Raw genomic sequence first — 27,952 nt, 5'->3', positions numbered from 1 at the left:
AAATGGGTGTTGCCGTTCGAAAATGTCGAGTTTCTGAACCTAATAACTATAACTATTCGCTACCATTCTCAGAATCTTTAGCTCATAGCTTTGAATAACTTGATCTGAAATCCCATCTCGATCAGCTGAATGGACTGGTGATCGGAAGTCTATAACTAAGCCAAGTTTATTTTATGACCACCTAGTACATTCCTATAATTTAGAAACCAAATTTAGATTTTATTCAATCCACTTTTCTATAAAAATATCCATTAAAATCATTTTCGCAGTATAGCCACCCTTGAACTCAAATAAAATTTTATAAAACGACTATCTTTATACAATGGCCAAAATCATTTTCTCACTATTCGCCCTTATAGAAATTTATGGTGTTTTTGAGGTTGGTTTGAGATTTATTTGAAGTTGACTTCAAATACAGCCCTACAATATTAACCTCTCGAGGTATATACTCAAGGTGTATGAATTTCAGTCTACAAGGAACATTTCAACTACCCTAAATATTTTAACAATAATTGATTCTAGGACAAAAAACGAAATAGTTAAATCCTTGTATGTATTGAGAGCAAAATAAAATGAAACAGCTAAATGTTTTTTGATCTAATGATAGGTTTTCACGAATAAACATACAAGTTTATGAAGTGTAGAGAGGTAAGCTTTAAATATGCTAATCAATCAGGTGATATTTTAAATTACGAAAGAAATTATAAAAAAAATACTTTTTTTACAAATATGTTTCTTTTAATGTTTTAATTCCTGAACCTCAAAATAAGATATTAGTAGCATTTTATGCCACCTCAAGATACGTTTCACAGTAAAAAGGTGCATATGGGAAGCGATTTTACGTGTATCCTTTAACATAATAACATGTGGGAATTCATCAGTCGTGTGATTTTCCCTTCTTTAGTGTGCTGGCCAAACACTGAGTAAGGCCAGCGTTATGCTGAAATATGCATAACATATTTCCTAGCATTTAAAAACTAAATTATTATCAACATTTACTAAATTTTATCACATATTACAAAACCATATCGATCGTTATCATTACCAAAATCATCACCAATGTGTTTCGGTAAAAAGTACCAAGCTGTGTGGTGTTCCCATAGAGCCAGAAACACGAAAATGACACACTATTCTGGTAGTTTTGACTGTACTTTTTTTTTTTTCAAAGTGTAATAATTATGCGGTTACATAAACTTTAAAGTAATAAGAAAGACTTCTAAATGACGAAATGGAAAATAGATAATGTCAGGTTTTAGAAGAAAGATAAATATGTGTATATGTTTGTTGATATTTCGACCTGCTTTCGGTACTCTAAATTGATATAAAACAAATAATAAAAACTACAAATAGTATTTGAAATTAAAAAAAAATTGTGTTTCACAATCGAATTGAAAGTGATGTTACCATGTTTCTAGCGAACAAAGCTTGGCACTCTTCGTCAGGATGTCCTGTGAAGGGTTTTTTGTTTTTCATACGCTAACTTTTATCCACCATGGGCCGTATTAACAAAAAATGTCTTATTTCGCATTCACAAAACATGTCCCTTTATTTCTGTTTTGAAGAAAATAAAGCTATTTTTATTACAAACATACTTTTCACCTTCGTGTTTTTATGTTTCTAATGTTTCAAAATGCATTGGTTTTGCATGCTGAGAAAAAAAGTATGATAAGGAGTACCAGAATATGGTATAACTTACCATGTTTCTAATTCTCTGGGGCAAACAAAAAGTTCAGTATTTTTTATTGAGGTACTTTGATAATGATTATGGTAAAATTAACAGTAAAATACGGTTTTATAATAAGTGGTAAAATTTATTAAATGTGATAAAATTTGGTATTTTTCTCACGCATCTTAGAGCTTGGCAAAAAAACAAATTTTCCGTAAAATTTACTTTTCAGTTTTGTATTTTTTATTAAATAAGCTGTAATAAGAATCTATAATTTTGAACAGAAATATTGCTAAATAAACGAGACAATTACTAAATCAATACTTTAATTTCGATTTTGTTAACCAGAATTATGGTATTCTTTTTTTATTATTAAATGTGTGGTAATAAGAACTATAGTTTTAAAAAATCAGGATTTATCGTAACCGTTACCATGTGAGCGGAAAAATTTCCAAATGAATGGTTTAAATATATACATTTTGGTTTTTATTACAGAAAGTATATTTTTTTATATAAAAAAATACTAATTCCGGGCAGTATTTTATGTATTTTATATCCGTCGTTGAACAGTCGACCCAATGTTGGGCTTACGACTACTAATGTTCAATTGTAATTTTTGACGCAATCCAGAAGACAAGGGAACTCCTGGATCAGTACCCCAAGAGGTATGATTTGTTACGGGAACATGCAATACTTTGTGACTGGATAGATTTAACGTGCATAAGTCACCATTTCCTATACACGGGGAGTCTTCGGCAGGAGGGGATCGAACCCACAACTTCTTGGACATGAGTCCAACGCCCTACCAACCAGGCTATCCCGGCCCTACCGTACAGTATTGTAATTTTACCAGAATTTCTTTTGAGCTGTAGTAAGTAAATATTATAAAAACAAATCATAATAATAAGAATCATAATGTTCGTCGCAGAAGACCAGTGGTTAGATAATAGGCTCTAAGGTCGTTTGCTGGGCAGTACCATGGGTATACGGAAAGGGAGAAAATTTCCGTCCCTTTCAAATCTGTGTCTAAATAGTGGAATTTGTCTCATGAATTGATCATCTCTTCTTGGGGTTCTGAGCCAAGACGTATTTTCACCCTCTTGTCAAACGAACACATTTTTAGCTTAACACACAAGGCCGATTGCTGGCAGATTTGGATTATCCAAATGTGATTAGAAACAATAACAACAAAGCAAATCTTGAAATTAAAAAAAAGGATGATTAAAAAGAAAAATCTATTAAAATCACATACTTTATCATATATTTTGCAAGAAATTAAATAAAAATTATATTCAAGTTTCCTCGTTTACAATCAAGAAATTTTTAATGAAACCAAATGATTACCCATCCGTAACCAAAGTAAATTTCTTACAAGTATCAAATTATAGAGGAAAAGGTGTAAATATGGGCACCCTCTTTTGTTTTTTGGATAAAGTTACTTTCAATTTGAAAATTTCTAGATTTTTATCTTTCATTAACAACTATAACAAGTTTCCTAAATGCGAGAAGCCAAAACAATGATTAACATCAATTATTTCATTTCGAAAACGACGATTTTCAAAAATCTTTTAAAAAAGCACCAGAACAAATGGGGTGTAAATATGGGCCCTCTTCAAAAAAGTCACCAAAAATAGTTTAAAAACAGGATAAAACAATACAAAATGGTAGAGAATTTATTTATAACAGGAAAAAAAATTATTTACAGAAATCGCTAACATAACTGGCTCTTTCACCCCTGGCACAGTGCCCACATTTGGCACATAACGCATCTTACCCACACCTCTCCTCGAGTGTCTTCAGAGAACTTTCCATCACAAAAACTGCAAGTTGCATCGCTTGAGTCTGGTTTATCCCCACCGTTGACATTTATCAGATTCGTATCATCATCGCTGTAGATAAGAGGAGGGTCATCGAGTCTGATGAGTCCGATGATGAATCATATCGTTGCGTGGGCCGAATTTTCTTTTTTTGAGGGCCTTTCGTCTTCCCACCCTGCCCTCTGGCCGGTCTCTTACCCCGGGAAAACTCAAGGACGTCTTCTTGAGAGCACTTGTCAAGCGTGTTGGTCAACTGATCCTTGTATGGTAATCCGGTGATGAGGCTGGACCTTGCTGCTTTGCGTCCACGAGTAGTGGTTATCTTCTTAATGTTGGGAACAGGAGATATGTCGAACGAAGAAATTGCACTTGAAGTTCCCGGGGAACATTGAGGTATTTCAGCTGCCTTATCAATTGGCATAACTAGAGCCTGATGTGCTAAACGCCACTAAAAAAAAGTTGGTGTAATTTTGGGCACCCTTTAAATGGGGGCCCATATTTACACCAACCCCACCTAAGAAGGATGGCCACTATCACAAGTAACCTAAAAGCGTGCGTGACTAAAGGTGTGCTTCAAAAAATAGCTTAAGATCTCCGCTTTCCGGATATCACTGTCAAATTATTTTTAACTGAACATAAGTACATGAAAAGAAAACGATTTCACATACCTCTCAAAAGTTTGCAGTCCAGAATAAACACCAATTTGCACAATAACTCACGCTGCATCCACACTACTTGAAAAAATGGTTTCAACTGCTCTGTACAATCTTATATTAGCAACTGGCGCCATATACAGTCCTTGCCGCCAGTCTTCAGTACCTCCCATAGCTACTAGGGAGGGGTGCCCATATTTACACCTGTGCCCATTTTTACACCTTCTCTATTTATTAACTAAAAAAGTTCATCAAGAATTCAACTTATTTGAAAATAAAATTCTCACTTATTTATAATATATTTTTAAAAGAGGTGCTTCAGTGAGAAATCTTTTCAAACTTCACCCTTCATAATAATCTTCAGATAATTCTCTAGTACTTATTTTTAAAATTAAAAAAATTCGTATTAAGCGAACTTAAAATTTAAGAGGTCGTGAAAATTGAGTTATTTTGTCTTTTGTCTAGTCATATACGGAAACAAGGCAATTATTTTCTTTTTTTTCAACTTTTAGAAAAGCTTCAATCACAAAAACGAGTTCATTAAAAAGGATAAAAGAAAATGAAGTAAGAAAAAATACAAATTGAAGGATCAGTAATAAGCCAATTTCAAAAGGCATAATGCTCTAAATAATTTTAAATGGATTTTCGGTTTCTTATTTGAAGAATAAAAGAAATAATTGAAGTTTTCCAATTTTCGTTCAATTTCATTTCACAGTCGACTGTAAAAGTTTCTTTAAAGTTAAGAATTTCTGCTTGACTAATTTAAAATTGAAAGCTTGAAGAATGGAATTTTCAGAAATATATTAGAAATCTGAACTTTAATTAAAGGTCTCTAGATATATTGATTTTTTTCTATTTTACGCAGCAAAGTAGAATTACTTGGATACTAAAAATGTTTTCATTATTGTTTAAGTGCTGAAAAATATGTATTTAGAATATTAATAATTTTAAATAGGGTCTGTTAATCTAAAACCAATGCATAATAAAAAAAATATCTAAATAATTTATCACGTAGACAACTGGAAAACTTTTTTTAACGCTAAATTTCTCTTAAACTTTCTTCATGCAGTTCCGTAAAAACACGCTTGAATCGACAAATTAAAAAAATGAGGTTTAGTGGTAAAAAAGCAAATTTTCAATGTGCATTTTAATTCCTACTTTTGAATATTTATGTTCATTGTTTAATAATTTGCATAATAATACAGGATGCATTGCCATAAATAAATATGTTTATTGCTTATTTTAAAAGCCAGTTTTGTTTTGCCTTTTTTTTAATTAACTTCAAAGAGGAAAAGTAATCTGGTAAAATTACTGTTTTGAGTTCCGTTCATATGGCAGTCTTTTACCGGACACTTTTGTTTTCAAAATTATAGTTTCTGTTATCAAACAATTGGTAAAAAATTCAAAACTGGAAAGTGCTCTAAAGTATCACGAAAAACTATCACATTTTACCACATTTGCAAAATTTTTTCACAGACTATAAAGCAGTATTTAATTGTGAATTTTACCAAATCCATTACCCAGATTTTTAGTGGTATTACAGACCCAGTTTGACAATACTTAATTTCTTTGTACGCCATTCTAAAAAATATTTTTTTAAAACTTAAAATCTAGACTTGAGGTTTCTATTTTTAATAGATCAAGTTTAGGCAGGTATACCTTTCCTTAAAAACTGAGTAATGTCTCAAAAGTACTTGACGATCATAACGTTAATTTTGGATGCAAGCTTTGAAAATACAATGCAAAGGTTTAATCCCTATTATATGAAACAATAATTTAAACTGGTCATTTTAAGGAAACATAAATATTTTAAGCACGAATAGAAATGTTAAGTTTCTTAATTAATAGTTTTTAAATAACAATAAAATTCATTTTAATTAACTGCATAGTGAAGAAAAATGATAAAGTACTGTTATGCACGACGATGACATTTCTGATGAAAAAAAATTTACGTTAATAAAACAAAAATATACGATAGATATTAATTTTCCCTACATGTGGTAACAGTTTACCGGAAATTCTAGTTTTAGAAATTATAGTTCTTACCACACATTAAATAAAAAAACGAATTTCAAAAGTCAATTCAACCGATTAAATGGTTTTTATACCATGCTGTAAGGTATTATGATAAAATAACTAAATTTTACCACAAAAGCAAAAAATTATCAAACATAAAAAACCATATTTTATGCTTAAATTTGGTGAAATCGTTACCAAAGCATAGGTAAAAATTACTGAGCTCTTTGATGTTCCTATAGAGAAAGAAACATTGCAGATTTTACCATATCCTGGTAGTTTCCACCACACTTTTTAAATACAATGCATACACTGCGTTACATTTTTTCATACATTTCGACATGAATCTTAAACAAGTGTATCTACGGTCGTAGAGTGTTGATGCAATGTTTCAGGGCTACTTTTATCATGTCAAAGTTAAGCTATTTGGATTAATTACACACACGACATTTATTAAGATATGTAATTAAATTAGGCTAATTTTGGGAATAATTATTTTAATTAAATTTTTTTTCATACTTTCGGTTTCTCTCAATAAATATGATATCTGTATAGTTTTACATATATTACGATATGAATCTTAAACAAATGTCTCTCAGGTGGCAGAATGTTGATGCAATGTTTTGGGGCTACTTTTATCATATCAAAGTTAAGCCATTTGGATTAATTACTCACACGACATATATTAGGATATATAATAAAATTAGGTTAATTTTTGGAATATTTTTTTTAATTAAACTTTTTTCACAGTTTCGGTTTCTTTTAATAAATATTATATCTGTATAGTTTTACATATATTGCGATATGAATCTTAAACAAATGTCTCTCAAGTGGCAGAATGTTGATTCAATGTTTTGGGGCTACTTTTATCATATCTAAGTTAAGCCATTTGGATTAATTACTCACACGACATATATTAGGATATATAATAAAATTAGGTTAATTTTGGGAACAGTTTTTTTAGGTAAATTTTTTTTCACAGTTTCGGTTTCTTTCAATAAATATGATATCTGTATAGTTTTACATACATTGCGATATGAATCCTAAACAAATGTCTCTTTTTTTTGGTTTCTTTCATTAAATAATTTCTGTTCAGGGGAATATTTTTAAAATTTAATGCATTCCAACATTTTATTTTACTGAAAAATATATATTATTTCAAATTCAATTTCATTTTTCTAATTTTAAAATATGTCTTTTCTATATTCCTTCAATAATTCTGACTTACAGCTGATAATTTATTATTTATTTATAAATTCACATTATTAGAATAAAACCAAACTCTATTTATGAATACAACAGTTTTTTTATACTACGTTATTAAAATGTCTATAGTTGCATGCGTGGGAACTTATTTTTGCTCATATAGATAGCACATAACTCAGTTATTATCTAGCTTCAAATTGTTGCGTTTTTGTTAGTTAATTATTCCAGCATTTATCATTTAGAAATTTTGCTATTATTAGTAGAAAACGATAACTTCTGAGGCTATTGATGAAGAATATGAGGAAGTTTAGGTTTGGGGTAAATAAACCAACTATTACGTTTAATGTTCATGTATCAGTTTGCAAAAATATTTACACGTTTTTTTTTTTTATAACCGGTGTTGAACAAACTTACCTGATTTCAAGTTTACGGCTTTTCAAGGTTCAACTTCGTAGTCTTAAACCCAGTTTGAAAGACAAGAGAACTCTTGGATTAAGCATTGAAGCAAACTCACCTTTATGGAGAATTTTTGATGTAACTTACACGCATTTGCATTACATGGAGAGGAAAACACCGAAAAACTTCCTATGATCAGCCCGACGGTAATGGAATTCTAGCCCATGACCAGTCTACTACTGAGTATATTTTAAGTCAGCACTGTGGTCTTCGCGAGCTGAGAACATAATTCGTATTAATCAGCCACCTCTGGGATTCGAAATCGGGTCATCCTATTGGAAGTGAACGCTCTATTCTCTGGAGCACCGAGGCCCAAAATCAACCTATTTTTATAACATAATGGTCTTTGTGTTTCATTTATTTAATTGGTTAGCCCAAAAATAAACCAATTTATTTATTCTTTTGTCTCCGTCGTTGCACAGCCGACCCAACTTAGAGTTTACGACTGCCAATGCTCAACTCCGTAGACTTGTAATTTTAAACCCAATCCAGAAGGCAAGGAAACTTCTGGATCAAATATAGGAAGAAATTTGCCTTTGTGGAGGACATTTCGATGGAACTCGCACGCTTTTGCGTTGCATGATGAAGAAAACCACGAAAACCTCCCACAGTTAGCCTGATGGCAAGGGGACTCTGACCTTTCATTTGTCTACCACTGATGACATTTTACGTCAGCGTTGTGGTCGGTGCGAGTGGTGCGGAATTCTTTTTACCAGTTATTGCTGGGATTCGAACTAGCATCACCTCATTAGGAGACGAGAACTCTATAACTTAAGCCAGCACGGCTCAAAATCACCCAATTGTAGTTTCAACTGTTACTAAAATTTGAGTACGGGGTACTGATTTTAAGAAGCATCCTACACATTTATATAAATCTTCAAACCAAAATATGATCCCGCGTTTTCCAGTAGGTATCATCTTGTTTTAACGGCCTCATCAGAAATGTTGTTCTTAAAATGTTAATAATACCCATTTAGATCATTTTGTGAACTAGTTATGTGTCGCTTAGAAATTCTACCGATATAACAAAAAGCTATTTTGAGTAGAAAATAGTAGTTCCTGATGCTAATTATGAAAATAATGAGTTATTTTTATTTAAGATAAACGCTTCTAGCTTTACTTTTGATTTTTATGTATCAATTCATGAAAATATTGACACTTGTAGTATTTTCGGTATCAGAAATGATTGCTGAAGTTCAAGAAGTGCTAAGTGATGCAAGTGATACCGATGAAGATGACGAGATGGAACTACCTAAAGTACCGACATTTCGAAGGCCTCGAAGCCTTTGAATCAATGAGAAACTTCCTTTATTCTCGGGAACTTAAAAAAAAAAAAATGAACAATAATTTTCTACAAATGTCAAAATGCACTTAAAAGAAAAAGTGTGCTTGAAGCAAAGTTTCCATGTGTTTTACATAAATAAATTTCTTTCTTTCTTTTGTATCGTAAATATTTTAGCAATAAATACATAATTTGTAAATTAACGTCTTTTATACTTATTTTTTTCTTATAACAGTCGTTGAACAGCCAACGCAATGTTGTGTTTACAGCTACTAATGTTCAAACCCGTAGCCTTGTAATTTTAAATCCAATCCAGAAAATAAGAGAACTCCTGGATCAAGTATTGGGAAAAATTCGCCTTCGTGGTTGACTTTTTGATGGAACTAACCCGCATTAGCGTTACATGGAGAGGAAAACCACGAAAAGCTCCGACGGTAAACCTGGCGGCAAGAGAACTCCAACTCATAATCCACCTTACTTCATACCTTACGTACCACCTTACGTGGATGCCTTACGTTAGCACTGTGGTCGGTGCGAGACGGGGGCGGAATTCGTATCTACCAGCCATCGCTGGAATTCGAACCCGGTTCGCCTCATTGGAAGGTGAACGCTCTATCCCCTGACCAGGGTTTTCAGGCTTATTATAAATTTGATTATTTCCCTGACTTTTTTTTATCTCTTAACAAGCATTTTAAGCCACAATTTGATGTTTTATTTCAACCCTTAATTCTTTATTTACTCATAATTTCCGTTCTCATTAAATGGTCCCCTGATAACCAATGAATCGATATTCTGCTGTTAATATGTCTATTAAATACATAAATTTATTTAATTACATGCTTACAATATAAATCTATTATTGTTATTTCATATTTTTAGTTATTAGTGAAATATTTTTAATTATTATTGTCAGCGACCATGAAAAAAGGTGATTTGCGAAAATGTAATTTGATGCTTGCATGTACGCATATTATGTATGCACGTACGCATTTTCATTGGCAGCAGTCTGTCCAGTCAATTAACCGTTAGGTTTAAGGTAAAGAACTTTTTTTTACCTTTACGGTATCGAAACCATTTACATCTAGCGTGGTTTCAAAACTGTGAAAAAAAATTTAACTTTGCATTTTAAAAAGTTCAGCAGCTTTATGGTGCAGCTATACCTATGCGTAAATGAGAGTATCGCATTCTTATAGCCCAGGGTCACAAATTAGGGATTGCTGAAAACTCAAAACTATTCATGTGTTGAAGGGAATGGAAGAAATAGTGTGGTGTCAGCGCTGGGTTTCTATCCCCCGTTCTGTCACTCAGGAAATTGACAAATTAATCCTTTCGTCTAAAATACCAATCTGCAAAGGGCTTCATTAGGTTCATTAGCTTCATAAGGGGCTTCATTAGGCTCATTAGCTTCATAAGTGGCTTCATTAAGTTCATTAGCTTCATAAGGGTCTTCATTAGGTTCATTAGCTTCATAAGGGGCTTCATTAGGTTCATTAGCTTCATTATAGGTTCATTAGCTTCATAAGGGGCTTCATTAGGTTCATTAGCTTCATAAGGGGCTTCATTAGGTGAGCCTAGTTGGTGTGATAAAATTTTGGCTGCTTAACCATATTTAGATGAAGGTAGTTAATTAACGGTTTTTCTCACAATTAGCTAATTGAATATTATTTTAGTTATGGTTATTTGACTGTTATTTTGAATATGGTAAAGTGTCAATTAAATAAATTGCTATTTAATAATTTCTTCCGAGGAATTTTTGACAGAGTAAATAAGGAGGATGCTTTTCTTACCTGTAAAATATTTTGTAATTTCTTAAATCTGAAAACAAATTATGACAAAATTGCATAAGAATTTTTGTTATGCTGTTATTAAAGAATATCGAAATGTAGTCCAATTATGTATTTGCAGGGTTTAACAATGTTAAATTATCTTTCAAATTAACAATTAAGTATTATCAATAAGGTTGCTTTAGTTTATTAAGCAATAATGATTTCAAAACTCTAAATTCAAAAATTATTCCTTAACTAAAGAACTCGTAAAATCTATTTATCATCCATACCAATTTGTAATATTGATTTTATGAAAATCAAACAAAAATACATTTTTAGTTCGTCGACATCTATTGTTCATACATATTAAGTCTTTGCTAACTTCTAAATTTAATGTTCAAACATAATTTATAAAGTGTATTTTTATGAAGCAATGAAGTATACTAATAAGATCTGCTATTTTTCATTCAACTAATAAATTTTAAAATTATAACCAGCAGATAAAACTAAATATCCTAAAAAAATGCTTAAAACTGACGAATTCAAACTTTTGATACATAATTCTTTAATCTGTATTAGACGCATTGTATTTCGTGTACCATTTATAAATAAGCAAGACATTTAATCAATATTTACAGCTAAAGTAAAAAGAATATAGAATCAGTTAACTATACTAACTATTAAAATCACTTACTCGAAACATAGTTAAAAAAGATGAATAACTAACTCAAAATTTTGTATCAAAATATAAAAAATTTATGCTCTTATTATTTTTATTTTCTGTTTCATCATTCAGATGGTATTTTTAAATTTATGATGCAATTCATCTTTTTTAAGATCTGTAAAACTTTAAAGCGCGCTACTTTTTGAGTCAAAAAGACTAGCTCCACCTCTCCCCGTATTCGTCATTACAGCGCATGCGTTAAGCACAGATAAGCTTTCATTTGAAGAGCAGCGGCTAAATGTCAAGAGTTCATAAGGAGTAAGCCACTTGCACAATTTCAAAGTTGACTTTTAAGAAAAACTAAACAAAAAAAAAAAAACTATTTTAAGGAACTTATATAAAAGAAAATGTGAAATAAATCTTAATGAAATTATTTGGATGAATGCTTAAGTTTTAACTCAAATTTTATTAAATAATATATTTATGCTATACACGGGATAAAAAAGAAGACAATATTTGTTTTAAAAAAAAGAATATATTATTTCTATTGAGGATATATTCACCCATATCAACTGTTTTTTGTTTAAATCTAGTGAACTATGTTAGTAAAATGATCAGACATGTTTTCATTTTAAAAATAATAGGATATATAAGAACTTAAAAATTGATATTTTATTTATGCTACTAAAATATAATTTATTGCAAAACTTAAGCATTTTTGGCTTCAAACTCCAACACAAGATTCTATTGAGAAAAAAAAAGAGTGTTTTTTATTTTCAAGTAACATATAACATTAAAATATTTACTTATGAATTTGCTAATAAATTATCTTTTCATATATTCCAAAACCTTATTTAATTTTAATAAAGTTGCTTAATAAATAAAAGAAATAAATTGAATAATTTAATGGTTTTCTACTTCATGAATATTCACTTAAGAATCTCACCATAAGACTTTTACATACAAGTGGATGGGTGAAACAGAGATATTGATATTTAGCTCTTTTTCTTATAAGGATGTTACAAAATTTCAAATTTATTTCAAGCATATTTTTCTTCGAATGTTAGGTTGTAAAATGTAATTTAAAATAAAATCCTTTTATTTGCAATCGTACATAAACGAGCAGAAACATGTATATTTAATTATAGAGATATTATAATAATGCTAATACTTTCATGGGATCAAGTAAAACTTTTAGTAAAATCAAATTTTTCCGCTAATAGTTTCTCAGTTCGTCTTAAATATGTAATAAAAACCCACTTTTTTCACTCATTTTGTGGTAAAATTGAAAAATATTTTTAAAATAAATAAGCGTTGATGGTGATCTTTCTTATTTTAATTAAAAAAAAAAATTTAAATTAAACGATTTCAGGTGCTTTTGTTTCCTGCTTTTTTTTTATTATTATTTTGCACTAAACTTATAGCTTTTGGGTTTGACCTATACTTGATATAGATGATTTATTTGTTGGATTATGGTGAGCTGTGGAACGGGGCGAAGTAGTGTGAACTCAGCCAACTGTATAGGACTCAGGTAGTTGCGTGTTTGAGTGCCCTTAATCACGAATATGAGGGGTGAGAGCTGTGATGGCTCAAGATATAGAGCGTTCTCCTTCCAATGAGGGGAAACGGATTCGAATCAAAACGATGTATCTTCAGTGGTAGACGGATCATGGGATCCCAGCTTTACGAATTCTGCATCCGGCTTGCACCGACCACCGTAAGTTATCCTCAGTAGTAGACGAATCCTGGGATTGAGTCCCCTTGCCGTCATTCTAACCGTGGGTGGTTTTCGTGGTTTTCGTCTCCATGTAACTCAAATACGGGCTAGTTCTATCAAAATGTCCTCCACGAAGGCAAATTTCTCCCAATAATTGATCCAGAAGTTCCCTTGCTTTCAGCACTGAATTCAAATATGATAGGCTATGGAATTGAACATTAATAGTCGTAAACTCAAAATTGGACTCAATGACGGTTATTAAATAAAATATGAAGGGCTGGGGGCTGGTGGCTCAGGTGATAGAGCATTCATCTCTCAAATTAGGTGACCTAGGCTCAAATCCCAGCGGTGGCGGTTGTAAGGAATTCTGCTTCCAGCTTGCGGTGACCAAGATGCTGACATGAATTATCTTCAGTGATATATGGATCATGGTTTTAAATCCTCTTACAGCCGGGCTAAGCGTTGGTTTTTCGAGGTTTTTCACTCCATGCAGCGTGAATGCGAGTTAGTTCCGAGAATGAATTCGAGAAGGAACTCAAAATTGTATCGGCTGCTCAATGTCTGTTATAAAATGAAATATCTCTTTAACTTTGATCATTTAAAGCACACCGAGACATTATTTGGTAATAAGTTGCTATCCACAAAGACTTTCCTACATGCTGTACTAAATTTTAGTCGTAGTTATAAGGTTTTTTTTTTATCAAAAGAACAATTTTGGAGTTTCCCTGTTTTTAACGTGAATGTCAACAACCTTTAAATTTTCAAAAAAACAATTGAGTAGTTATAGTATTGATTCTTTCCTTAAAATCATGATACCGCATCTAAATCCACAATTCAAAAGATCTAGATCGATGAGAACTGTCTAGACTTGAAAAAAGAGACTTTATCATAAATCTTTCCCCTCAAGAAAAAAGACCCTTATATTTTTGGCGAATAGGTAAAACCGAAAATGTAACGAAACATTTAATTTCGTTTTAGATATTTTCATAACTAGGTGGATGCGCAGCCTGTTCGCTCGTCCCTACAACCCCCATGAATGTTTAAACTCATCATTTTTATTTTGTTAAAACTGATAAAAAAAGAGATAATTTTGTTTAAAAAATGCATAATTATTATAATTTTATGCAAGCATATTTTGCTAATATAAGATCGTTGAGAACAAAAATTTGGTCAAAATACCAAAATATGGAAACATTTACTGTATTTCTTGTTCTAAGTCTCTAAGCTCTGCAATTTTAACCAAAGCACTTTCGTAGTGATTTATATAAAAAATAGTTTTATAAAATTTCATGCAATTTGTTAAATGTTGTAAAATTTGATATTCTTATCAAAATACTTACAAACAATTTTTTACGGTAAATTTTACTTCTCAGTCTTTAATTTTTTACTAATTGTGTAGTAATAAGATTTATAATTTTGAAAACCCCGAATTTCCGGTAAACCATTACCCAATGCCATAATTTTACCAGAATTTTTTTCTTTGTGTAAATTGTAACGAAATGAATAATTGCCTTGATTTGAAAAATAATCAACTTTAATTTGAAAAAGAACTATTCAAACTTATGAAAGCAGAATGGGACACAATCAGTTTAAATAAAAAAAGAGGTAGTTTTATTCGTTAACGAAAAATAACGATAACCTTACATCATTATGACATTTCAAATTGGAATTGGTTTCTTGAGTTAATTATTTTTATTTTTGAAAACTTCATTATAAATGTAAAGATATGTATCTGGCAACATATTATACCTCACTCTTTCTTTCTTTATCTTTTTCTCTCTTTCTCTTCTTCTCTCTTACTTTTCCTAATTCCGACATCCCGTCAACTTGTAATAATTAGAAAACAAAGATGTTGAGGGAAAAAAGATAAATTTCCTACAATAATAGATAAATAATAGGGGAGAGTGGGGTCAATTGCAAATTTTTTTACTTAGCTATTTTTAATTAACAAAAAATTCAATATATTATTAGTATTAATTGACAGACGAGTAAAGTAGACTATCTTCTACTAGAAAAAGAATAAATACCTTATTTTAAATGTTATTATATTAGTTATTAAAAATTTTTGACAGTCGTGCCCTTGTTGCAATTGTCCCCACTTACGGGGTCAATTGTAACAGTTCATAAATTCAACTAAAACATAGTTAATTATCCATATTATCATAGTTGTGATATATTTTTTTATTGATCAAAATAGTAGTGATATTTTAGGAGTAAAAATAATAATGAGCAGAGACCTAAAGTGTTAAACTTACAACTGTAAGAGGTTAAAAATTTTAATTCATGCTGTGAAAGGTGACAAATAAAATAATTCCCATGCAACATAACATAAATGATATAGGAAACTATTGGTGGTTCTTAAAGAGTTAAGTAATGGTTTGCAAGCATAAGATTATTTATTTTCATCTGTTACAATCGTCCCTTTACTTATTGTTACAATCGTCCCCAAGACGCCATTTCAGCTTCATTTGTTAAAACCAATGCTAGTTAATTAACAAAACTTTTTTTTAAATGTTAATTAAGGTGTATACATATTAGGTTGATAAGTTTTATTTGTTTAAACAAAATTACTTTGTTACAATATAATATTCTAATACCGAAAAAATTACTAACGTAGCGTGAAAATATCTTTTGTGCTGTAACTCTTTCAAAAGTACATAAAAATGATTGCCAGCAGGGGTGTACATGTTGATTTATTAAATACACCTTGTGCGCCACCTAGGAACCAAATCTAGAACCCGACACTCGAAATTTTTGCTCTGTTATAATCGTACCCTGTTACAACTGACCCCACTATTCCCCTACTTATATAAAGTATGTAAGGTAAAAAAAGTGAAAAGATTTAAAAAAAAAAAAACACTTACTACACGATATTTTTTCAAAGAAATTGAAATTTAAAATGGATTAATTAATAAAATTGGGCCTTTCAGTATGTCAATTTTTAACCCTGTCGTCATATTTCTTCAGACTGCATAGTGACTCACTTTGTATAGTTTGTATTAAAAAATTTTTAATTCTCTAAATAGCTATGAATCAATAATGTTTTCTTCCATAGTACTTCTTCTACAATTTGCTACACACAATTGTTATTTCAAATTTCATAGTTTCATCATTTTTGTGAAGCAAATCAAAGTGTAACAAAGTTGAACTCCAGTAAAAACATCATTTGCGGCATTCCTTGCAACTTTTATCATGCAAAGATTTTTTTCCATTAAAGAAATGCACTGAAGAGCCATTACATTATGACCAACCTGCTAATAACACGTAGGACCACCTTTAGCCCTCAAAACTGCTAGCACCCGCCGTGGCATTGATTCCACAAGGTGCTGATAGGTAGTCTGAGGTATCTGGTACCAAGCGCTCACCAACTGGTCCTGAAATTCCCTCACATTGGGAGGGGGTAGCGTGGCAGCAAGAATTTGGTTTTCCAAGTCGGACCACAAATGCTCTTTCGGATTAAGGTCAGGTGAAGTTGGGGGCCAAGACATGACTTGAAAGTCACTGAATGTTCCTCGAACCAATCCATGACGATTCGACTCTTATGACATGGTGCATTATCCTGTTGGTAAACACCATCCCCCGCAATAAAAACTGTTGCCATGAATGGGTGAATCTGGTCTGCAACTATGTTCAAGTAGCTTGCAGACGTCAAGGATTGTTCTATGAGGATAATGGGTCCTAATGTGCCCCATAAAAACATTGTTCCTGGGCGAGAAACCATGAAAACCTGGACGAGCCCATTGTTATAGATGGTGAGTGGCCATAATGTAATGGCTCTTTGGTATATACTTGTAGTATCTGGGCGGTACTTTATTATCTTGCTTGCTATGAGTTGTTCCCAATGCCCTAACTAAATAAAAACTATACTTTTAAGTGGAGTAAATAATTCTGGAAAAATTACCGTACTGTACGTCAATGACTTTTTTAATTAAATGAAATATAATCCCGGTTAATAAAAACAAAATGTACGATATTTAAACCATTTATTTTGTATTATTTCCGTTCATATGGTTTGCCAGAAAATTACTAGATTTACCAAATAATTTATAAAACTAAGTTTTTTCTTTAATTTAGCCAAAATCATTACCAATGCACTTCGCTGAAAATTACCGAGTATTTTGGTATTCTTCTCGAGTCAAAAACACGGAAATTTTTATCATATTTAATTTTTACCAAGCTTTTTTTCTCAGAGAAATATTTTGAATTAAACTCAATTTTTGAAAACAAAACACACTGTATGCTAATAGAAATATGAAATAAAGAATTTCAAGTAAATAAAATACCAAACATCCGGATTAAATGATTAGATATTCTAATTAAAAAATTTACAGATTTTTATGGAACGAACTGATATCATGATGATTTTTTAACATGATTATTATTTAGCGTTACTTATTATTTGAACATTAGTAAACGTTGCGTTTAATAAACGTAAATTTTGAGGACGATTTCGATTGTTTATAATCAAATCATGAGAAGTAATTAAAATAGTTCGAAAGCAGTGTTGAGGAGTATTAGTTAAAAAGACAGTCGGAAAGGTTTTCTCTACACTGTAAAAAATTTCTGATCAAAATGCGGTATAAAGTGCAGACACTTTTAGACCTCATCATCCGCAAAATGCATTTTACTGTAAAATATTAAACAGTAAATTTTGCAGTAATGTTTATTAAATTATTCGGTGATTTAACGGTAATTATTATTCTAAAAATTACGCCAGATTAGATTTTTTATTTTGTTTTTTTCGTTTCGATTTTTTATTAGGTTTTTTATTTATTAAATTAGAATGATTCAGTGATTTTACGGTAAATATTATTCTGAAAATTAAAGTATATTAGATTTTTTATTTCGAAAATGTTGCGCTAAAAATGAATTTTACGGTAAAAAGTGTCAGTACTTATTACCGTACTTTGATCAGGAATTTTTAGCAGTGTACTTTGACGTTGGTAGTTGTGGTCTTACAGGTTAAAAAAATAAACAAGTTTTTGATATAAGAATCATTAAAGCAAATATATTCAGAAATGGGCAATTGCTAGAGACTAAGGATTATAGTAACGATAGCAACCACAAAATTGAAGGGTGGAAAACTTAAAAATTAGTGTAAGTGTGAGATACAGTGTGACGTGATATGCGTTTGCAAATTTCGGTTTGTTGAACTGGTTTTTCACGACAGCGCTGATAAGATATATAAAGAATTTGACGCGTATTGAACGCTGATGTTCAAAATCAAATTTTTGCGGGAAACAATCATATGTCGAACTTGCAAGTTTTGATATGTCTTCCCGACATGAATTAGATGATTTTACTCGTGGCCAAATTACCGTCAAGATTGAAGAAGGCCGAAAAATAGCAGATGTTGTTGAAGAGTTCGACGTCAGAAACAGTGTTGTTTTCAGACTTTGGAAATCATTTCAAAGAATTGGAATGCGTAGCATGAGAGAGGTTGGGTTTCTTGTACGACGCCTACAGAAGATAGGTACACAGTCTTACACACAGAGACATGTGTTGCATTGATCCACTAAGAAAACAAAACTCAGAAAAACTTTGAAAAATCTTTAATAATAAAGAATAAAACGTTAAATTCATACATTCAAAAACAGATTTTATTTAAAATTAAAAATTAGTTAAAAATTTAGTAAAATAGTTTCACTGTATCATTTACAATGTGAAATATTGATATCTAGTTTTCTTATCATGGTTTAGCTAAATTTCAATATTTTGTACAAATGTATATTTTAAATTCATTTCTTTATATACTATCGTATATGAAGTGTAGTTTTCATTAAAATATTTTTAAACTACACTGTACAGAAATAAGTAATACATAAGTTATATTTCAAATTTTTACTTACTAACAATATACAACATTTTTCGAGAATTTGATAAAGTTTTTATTGTATAAAAATGTGAATCGAGTTCTCAAACAAATGATATTAAAAAAGTAAAACGCAGAGTTGAAATAGTTTATTTGAAATAGTTAAATTTGAAGCTTTTTTTCTTTGTTAATAGAGTATTTTGCAATTTTTTAGTTAATCTACGGGAATATAGTTTGATCAAAACCAATTGTAATAAAATTAGTTTTTATAATGCATTTCTTTTACGCGTAGTGACATTTAATAAACTGAGGAAAATATTACTAATTGTTAAGTGGCACTGTTGTAAACCAAAGATTGCAAGCCTAATAAATTAATTGTAATTCTTTACACTGTTATAAACCACGTAATGGCAAAATTGAAATTAATCATTAAAATAGACAAAAAGATAAAGTAATTTACAAGGCTTTCACGAAAGTAGCACATATTTTTTAATAAAATTTTTTTTTCTGTAGGTTAATCTGATATTAAATGAAGTAAATTCTTCATCTTGCAATGAAAAAAACGATTTTCATTGCAATTTTGTCCTGAAATTCTGAAAGCTAAGATGAATTATGTAAAGTCAAATAATTTTATTACATAATAAGATAATACTAATAGTTTTCTATTCTTGAGGGGTTTCAGTGACTGGTAATAATTTTTTTAAATTCTATAAGTTTAAATTCTATAAGTTTTAAATTCTATAAGTTTTTTATTAAATTTTTTGTTACATTATTTATTTGTGAATGTCATTAATCATATGATTTCATTATTCTTCAAAGTATGATTCTTTACACCTATTATTTTGCAGTGCATTAATGCAATTATAAATTTGGCTTCGAAGTATGAAGAAATTAGCAATATTAAGCTGAAATTTATTTTTATTATTCATGAAAAAGAAAGAAAAAAAGGGCGTATTCTTATTTAAATACAATTTGACTACATTTTGTTACTCATATCAGATGTTTTTTAAGATGTAAAAAAATATGTATTAGTTTACAATAGTTTAAATCTTGATATTTCAGATTATAGAAGAACTAAACACATCCGTGGCTAGCTTCCGTGATCTTTTGATTCATGTGGGAAAGGGACACGATAGTCCTGAAGTTAGAGATAAAATGAAGAATGTTCGAAAAAGGTGTGTAGAACGTTGCTCTGCGGCTAACAGAGTACTCATGCCACAAATAAAGAGGTAAGTAGAATTAATTCTAATTAAAATCTTAAAGTAATACAAATCAATAAATGAACTTGTGTTATGCCCAACACTGTAAAAAACGAACACTCAGATGTCATGAGGTTTTTGGCAAAACCCTTTCCTGGTATGTGTCCCGAGCGAATTTTTCGACAAAGTGATCAAACACCTATCGTCATTTCTTTGAGAAAAATAATTTTGTCAAAATTAAGGAAATATTTCACTATTCTATTTTTTTAACAAAAAAAAATTATTGCTTAGCACATCGAACTTTTCTAATTATCGTGGGCACTACGTGGGTGGATTAATGTTGTCCTAATGACGCAAGAAGGACGAATACAACGGAGAGATACACTCAAGCCTGAAGTGGGATTCGATCCCGGAACCTTAGTTCGAGGCCAACTCCTTGACCTCCATATAGGCCACTTGGCTTACTTCGTCACTTTATTTTTGATCGTCTAGTCTTCTTTGGAATTTCATCGTTCCAGTTAACAATCTCCCACAATACACTACTATGAGTCTTCGAGTTGAGGAAAAATTTTCGTCAGATATTGAGATTTCGCGTCTCTTCACAAATCACGTGATTTCGAGGCAAAATTATTCTCGAAATTAACGAAATATAGCTCGAAAATCGCTGTATCGTCAAAAATGAGAGTTTTATTTCTTAGAGTGAAGCCATTTATTCTTATTTTTGTATATTATGAAGGAACGTTTCACGAACGTTTAAAACTAATTTAGGATATATTTTTTTAATTGTTAGAAAGGTAAATTTAGGAAAATGAAATGAAATGTTTCGAAAATGATTTCTGAAAAACGGAATTTTTTTTTACCCTTTCATAATTAAATAAAAATAAAAATATTTCCCTTTTATGCAATTAATTATGAATATTTTGCACCTTTTGTTTAAAAATGAAATAAATTAGAGTAATTCATTCTGCAAACAAAGAGCACTGATGGCTACAAAAGATTAATTTAAAGTTTTCCTTCTTAATCGGACACTGAATATTTGCGTTTAAACATACTACAGTTAAAAGATTAAATAGAGAAATTTGTTAATCAAAATTACATTGTTATGAATAATAAATTTAAAAAGTCCATCATAATTCTGTATTTAAGAAGTATTTTTCAAAAAAAATTAAATGAAAATAAATTTTTTAATTAAAACGGGAAATTGTTTTTTATCAGTTTCCTAAACGTGATTTTTTCCAAGTGTGCTCTTTTTCGCCAATTTGGCAACATTTCTAACAATCTTCCAAAACTTACAATTTCAATAATTTACTTTTATGCATTCAAAATTTTATCATGCAGTCAAAATTTTCAAATGCATTAGGAAAACTTTAGCCTATTTCTCATAAACTAATGTTTTTTGCATATGAAAACCTATTAAAAAATTCAGTACTCCACAATCGAAACATGTCGCGAAAGACTTGCAAATATGAAAAATATTATTTTTAAAATTAAATTTCTAAGTTCCATTAAACTTTTAATAAAGAACATCATAACTTATTTTTAACGTTCATATATTGCTAAATTATGAATTTCTAAATGTAAACTTTAAAATACATTATCTTTAATATATAAACTTTGAAATACATAAACTTTAATGCATAAACTTAATATAAACTTAAATATAAACTTTATATAAACCTTAATATATATAAACTTTAAAATATATTAAAAATGAAAAATATTATTTTAAATATAACGCATTTCTCTTACCTGTAAATATATGACTACCTGACTTACTAAACAGATAATGTAACGCATAATTTTACAGGTGTATTTCTATGTTTCACCGAGAATTTACAACTTATTTCTCAAAACTCATTAAGTAATTTTAACGAGTTCCATAAAGTAAAGAATCCCAAATTTCATTCATTATTCAACATTTAATGATGCAAGACAAAACATATTCCAGTCATGAGTTCTAAGTCAACATGAACACAGCGGAACTAGAAAGAATCTACTAAAATTCATTTATATAAGATTACCAAGAAAGTATTTTGTCCTTGCACTAGTGTAATTTAAAATGTATTGTAATATGACTATTTTCAGCAGCGAAACATGCGCCTACGAGGTATTAGTTATTATTTGGAACTTGCATAGAAATATTTAATGCATATTCATTTTGTTATTCAATTCGTATCATAGGTATATTAAGTATTTATTTGAATCAGACTCTCTCAAAGCAGTTTTGTGTTGTTTTGCTTTAATTAGAATATTTTCTAAACTAAGAATGTTGAGGATAATTAACGCGTAACGATTGCATAAAATAACTACTCTGTAAAAAACCGTATAATATTTTATAATTTTTATAGTAATATTTTTTTAATTAAAGATATTCAGGGATTTTAGGATAATTATTACTGTACAATTTACTGAGTATCAAATTCGTTGTTCCGTAACACGTTCCGGTAAAAACCAGATTTATATAATATATATATGTATACATATATATATTATATATATATATATATATATATATATATATATATATATATATATATATATATATATATATATATATATATATATATATATATATATATATATATATATATATATATATATAAAGAGAGAGAGAGAGAGAGAGAGAGGAGAAGGTGTAAATATGGGCACCCCTCCCTAGTAGATATGGGAGGTACTGAAGACTGGCGGCAAGGACTGTAGATGGCGCCAGTTGCTAATATAATATTGTACAGAGCAGTTGGAACCATTCTTTTAAGTAGTGTGGATGCAACGTGAGTTATTGTGCAAATTGGTGTTTATTCGTGACTGCAAACTTTTAAGAGGTATGTGAAATCGTTTTCTTTTCATGTACTTATGTTTAGTAAAAAATAATTTCACAGTGATATCCGGAAAGCGGAGATCCTAAGCTATTTTTTGAAGCACACCTTTAGTCACTCACGCTTTTAGGCTACATGTGATAGTGGCCATCCTTCTTAGGTGGGGTATCTATATATGGGTCTAAATATGGGCCCCCATTTAAAGGGTGCCCATAATTACACCAACTTTTTTTAGTGGAGTTAAGCATATCAGGCTCTAGTTATGCCAATTGATAAGGCAGCTGAAATACCTCAATGTTCCCCGGGAACTTCAAGTGCAATTTCTCCGTTCGACATATTTCCTGCTCCCAACATTAAGAAGAGAACCACTACTCGTGGACGCAAAGCAGCAAGGTCCAGCCTCATCACCGGATTACCATACAAGGATCAGTTGACCAAGACGCTTGACAAAAGTGCTCTCAAGAAGACGTCCTTGAGTTTTCCCGGGGTAAGAGACCGGAAAGGCCTTCAAAAAAAAAGAAAATTCGGCCCACGCAACGATACGATTCATCATCGGACTCATCAGACTCGATGACCCTCCCCTTATCTACAGCGATGATGATACCAATCTAATAAACGTCAACGGAGGGGATAAACCAGACTCAAGCGATGCAACTTGCAGTTTTTGTGATGGAAAGTTCTCTGCCAAATGTGGGCACTGTGCCGGGGCTGAAAGAGCCAGTTATGTTTGCGATTTCTGTAAATAAATTTTTTTCCTGTAATAAATAAATTCTCTACCATTTTGTATTGTTTTATCCTGTTTTTAAACTATTTTTGGTGACTTTTTTGAAGAGGGCCCATATTTACACCCCATTTTTTCTGGGGCTCTTTTAAAAGATTTTTGAAAATCGTCGTTTTGGAAATGAAATAATTGATGTTAATAATTGTTTTGCCTTCTTGCATTTAGGAAACTTGTTATAGTTGTTAATGAAAGATAAATATCTAGAAATTTTCAAATTGAAATTAACTTTATCAAAAAAACAAAAGAGGGTGCCCATATTTACACCTTTTCCTCTCTCTCTCTCTCTCTCTCTCTCTCTCTCTCTATATATATATATATATATATATATATATATATATATATATATATATATATATATATGAACTGTGGTGATGAGAACCCATGATACCAAGGTGTATAAAATAATACCCCAATATCACCATCCTGAACACCTAATATGAAGCTTTTTTTTTATTATATGTTGTATATTCCGGTGCGGCTTCATTATACTAGATTTACCATAATCTGAGTCGGAAGTTCACTAAAATAAAGATTAACTATTCTATAATTTAAAATGTAATTATTCAGAGCTTATCATAATTTTTCCATGGCCCATGGCTCAGTTAATAACTTCAATTCCATTAAATTAGTTCTTGTTGAGTTTCCATTATTTAAGTTTGTAGAGTCACGCCGTAAAATCGCAGGTATGAATAAAAAAAAAACCTTGGTTTCATAAACCTTTTAAAATACGAATCCGCTGACGTCATCACCATACATTATAATTACAAATTCAAATTATTAAACATTATTGAATTAATGATAAAAGCAAAAATGAGAAAATATCAATTTAATACTTAACTAATATATTTGACTTGTTTCGATGATCTTGTGTGAGTTTGATATTGTCCATAATGATCTCATTGAAATTTTCTTTCCTTTAAGTTCCTTTCTTTTCATAATTTATAATGGTAGATAAAAGTAGCTTGCTTTTCAACTGTGTAATATGTCATAAACATATTTACTAATAGATGGCAGCACAAATTACTTTTCTCTGCTGTTTTGAAGTCCTTTGATACCAAGATTCTAACTCACAGTAGTAATAAAAATTTTAATTTTGTCTTTACTTTTTTTTTATCAATTCGTAAAGTTTTAGTGGGAAACAGCGATTGCCAAGAAATAACTATTAAACTTACTCATAACTACATTTAAAAAAAAGTTGTTCAAAAGGATAAAGAATTACGCTTAAATATTAAGTATTCTATTTTTATCTATTTTAACATAATTTATAATAATATAATGTATGATTTTAATAGATTCGTGAAAAAAAATTTTCTTCTAATTATTACAAATTAATCTAAGCGATTTGTGTTATAGTTATAGTAAATAATTTGCAACAATATTCAAACTTATATCAATTCAAAATTCTTCTTTTTTTTCTTTTCGTTTTTTTCTTTCTTTTTTTTAAATAAAAAAAAACAAGTAAAAGTGTTAGTATCGTTCGATTTTTCGTAAACTCTGCGAAGATTAAGCATAATCATTAAATATAATTTTATTTTTAATCATAATCAATATCATAAGTAAAAAGTTTCATAAGTAAAAAAAAGGTTTAAAAAAACTTTTTCTAACTGCATCATTCAAAAAAAAATTATCCATTCTTACTTATTTGAAGAAAAGAAAAGTTTCGAAGTGAAAAGAACATTAAAAAAATTTATTGATTATTGAATTAAACAATAAAATATTTCTCACCTAAAATTAATTTAATATGTTACAAAAAAAATCGAACTTGAATTTATTTTAAATAATTTATTTTACGGTGAGAATAGGAGCACTAGAAATTATGTTCAATAAAAATGAAAACATTTTTCTTTGCTATTAGGATTAATATATTGTTATTTTACGATCCTTATATCTCCAGCTTTACCTTTATATTCATACTATAATACGTTTAACATTAAAGGACTCACTATAAAGTAAATATATTTTAAATAATTTATGTTGAATAATGGCTCCATTGTAAAAAATAGTAAATACAACTGCAAAAATAACGGTAAAAATTTTTTATTGCAAAAATGCTTTTTAATGGTAAAATTAGTTTCACGGAAAAATGTAACGGTTTTCTGGGTGCCGGTACTTTTTACCATTATTTGAACCAGGAATTTTTACAGTGTGGATATAAAAAAAGTTACTATATTATTATATTTTAAAAAGATCATTTCTTTCATGTACTGTATTTATTTTAAGTATAAGGCTTAAACCTAAAAATCTTTCTTAAACCTAAAAATACAAATATCAAAAATAATCACTAGAGACAAAAGATGTACGGAAATATAATATTTAAAAAAAAGGCTTTTTTATGTACTTTTTATTCATTATAATGTTTATATGTACTATGTAATTTAAAAGCACATGATTTAAAAATTACATTTAAAGTTAAAAGCAAATAAAGTTGAATTCATCATATTAAAAAGAATATTCTTTATATGTACCTATTTTTATAATGTTTAAATATATTCTGAAATTTAAAAAACAGCAAATATCATAAGAATTTTTTCATTATAATGTTTATATGCACTTTGTAATTTAAAAGCACACAATTTAAAAATTACATTTAAAGATATAAAAAAATAAAGTGGAATTAACCATATTAAAAAGAATACTCTTATATGTACCTATTTTATATAATGTTTCAATATATTCTGCAATTTAAAAAAAAAAAAAACAGAAGAATCTTTTTCATTTAAAACATAATTACCATCAAGCGAAATTTTTATTTAAACTTTCATTTTGTTTTAATTTGAAGCATAAAAACAATCGTGTATTTAATTTCTAATATATCAACAAGCGCTTACTGCATGGAATGTACAAGATAACTAAAATGAACCGAAAAAAATAATAGCTATTATGATAAATACATCAACACATATTTATGATTATAAAGATTAAGTATTAATGATTAGAAAGTAGTTAAACTTCTAAATATTCTCAACTGAAATTTCCAGGAATACGGAATATAGGAAGTATATATTTTTTTTGTAATTTCTATGATTGAATTAAAAGTTTGCGTCTGAAAATATAAGTTATATTTTTGTAACAATCACTTTTCTGATGTCAATGAAAAAAAATTAAAATATTTGTTGTAATAGTTTTTAATAGCAGTAGTATTGTTAATTGTAAATTTATATATTTTTTGTTGATCTGGAAAAGTGAAATATCAATAACTAAGCGTTTCTTAACTTACACGAAAAGACAGTTAACACAAAAGCTAAAAGAAAAACTGTAGAAATAAACAAGAAATAGAAAGGAAGCCAAAATTTTATTTATTTATAGCTTATTTATTATTTCATGATATGCCTTTCAAGTTGGGGAAGAGGAATTAAAAAAATATTTTAAAATTATAGAACACCTGTAAACAGAAATAAAAATACATTATAGGAAAGAACAATACTATTAACTGTAACAGTACAATTTCAACTGTACAATTTTTACCTAATCGATAAAAATTGTACCAAACTTTACATGTTTCGAATATTTTCACGTTTTTATAACCCTTTCTTTTATAAATCTTGCACTTCAAATCCTTGATTTTCTAAATTTAAATGAACTACCAATTTACTCAGAAAATATGTTTTTAAGTATACAGGGTGTCCCAAAACGACCGCATAAACTCTGCACTACTAGATTCCTCGTTGGGAGTACATAAAAACTGCCCAAAGAAGCTTTCCTGTACAATTCAAAGTTTACGAGAAAAATACGAAAAACAAAGTATGACGTCACTCCCGGTGGTACAAGAAAAAAAAAACACTTTATTGGACATATCCACGGCGTGCTCAAGCCTGCCTCGACATGCACGTCGGACACTTTGAACATCTGCTTTAAATTGTGCATAGTATCCTGCTGTTGATATGTTCAATAAAGTGTTTTTTCTTGCACCGGCAGTGACGTCATATTTTGTTTTTCGTATTTTTCTCGTAAACTATGGATCGTACAGGAACGCTTCTTTGGGCAGTTTTTATGTACTCCCAACGAGGAATCTAGTAGTGCAGAGTTTATGCGGTCGTTTTGGGACACCCTGTATACAAACCAGAAAAAAATATTGAAAACATTGTTTTGCATGCACTGAAA

General features: G+C 29.8%; 1 protein-coding gene across 1 annotated transcript in view; it reads left to right on the top strand.

Annotated features, from left to right (window-relative positions):
- Nucleotides 1-27,952, top strand: part of LOC107442013 (regulator of G protein signaling 7-binding protein A-like) — a 185,184-nt gene that overhangs the window by 111,543 nt on the left and 45,689 nt on the right. The window contains exon 3 of the mRNA XM_071183148.2: nucleotides 20,118-20,284. Coding sequence (XP_071039249.1) covers nucleotides 20,118-20,284 — 167 coding nt within the window. The remainder of the gene's footprint in view (nucleotides 1-20,117; nucleotides 20,285-27,952) is intronic.

This window comes from Parasteatoda tepidariorum, chromosome 7, assembly GCF_982258835.1.
Source record: "Parasteatoda tepidariorum strain Cologne lab strain chromosome 7, Ptep-v5.0, whole genome shotgun sequence".
Classification (NCBI taxonomy): domain Eukaryota; kingdom Metazoa; phylum Arthropoda; class Arachnida; order Araneae; family Theridiidae; genus Parasteatoda; species Parasteatoda tepidariorum.
Note: the sequence above shows the minus strand (reverse complement) of the source record. Positions and strands in the feature narration are given on the sequence as shown.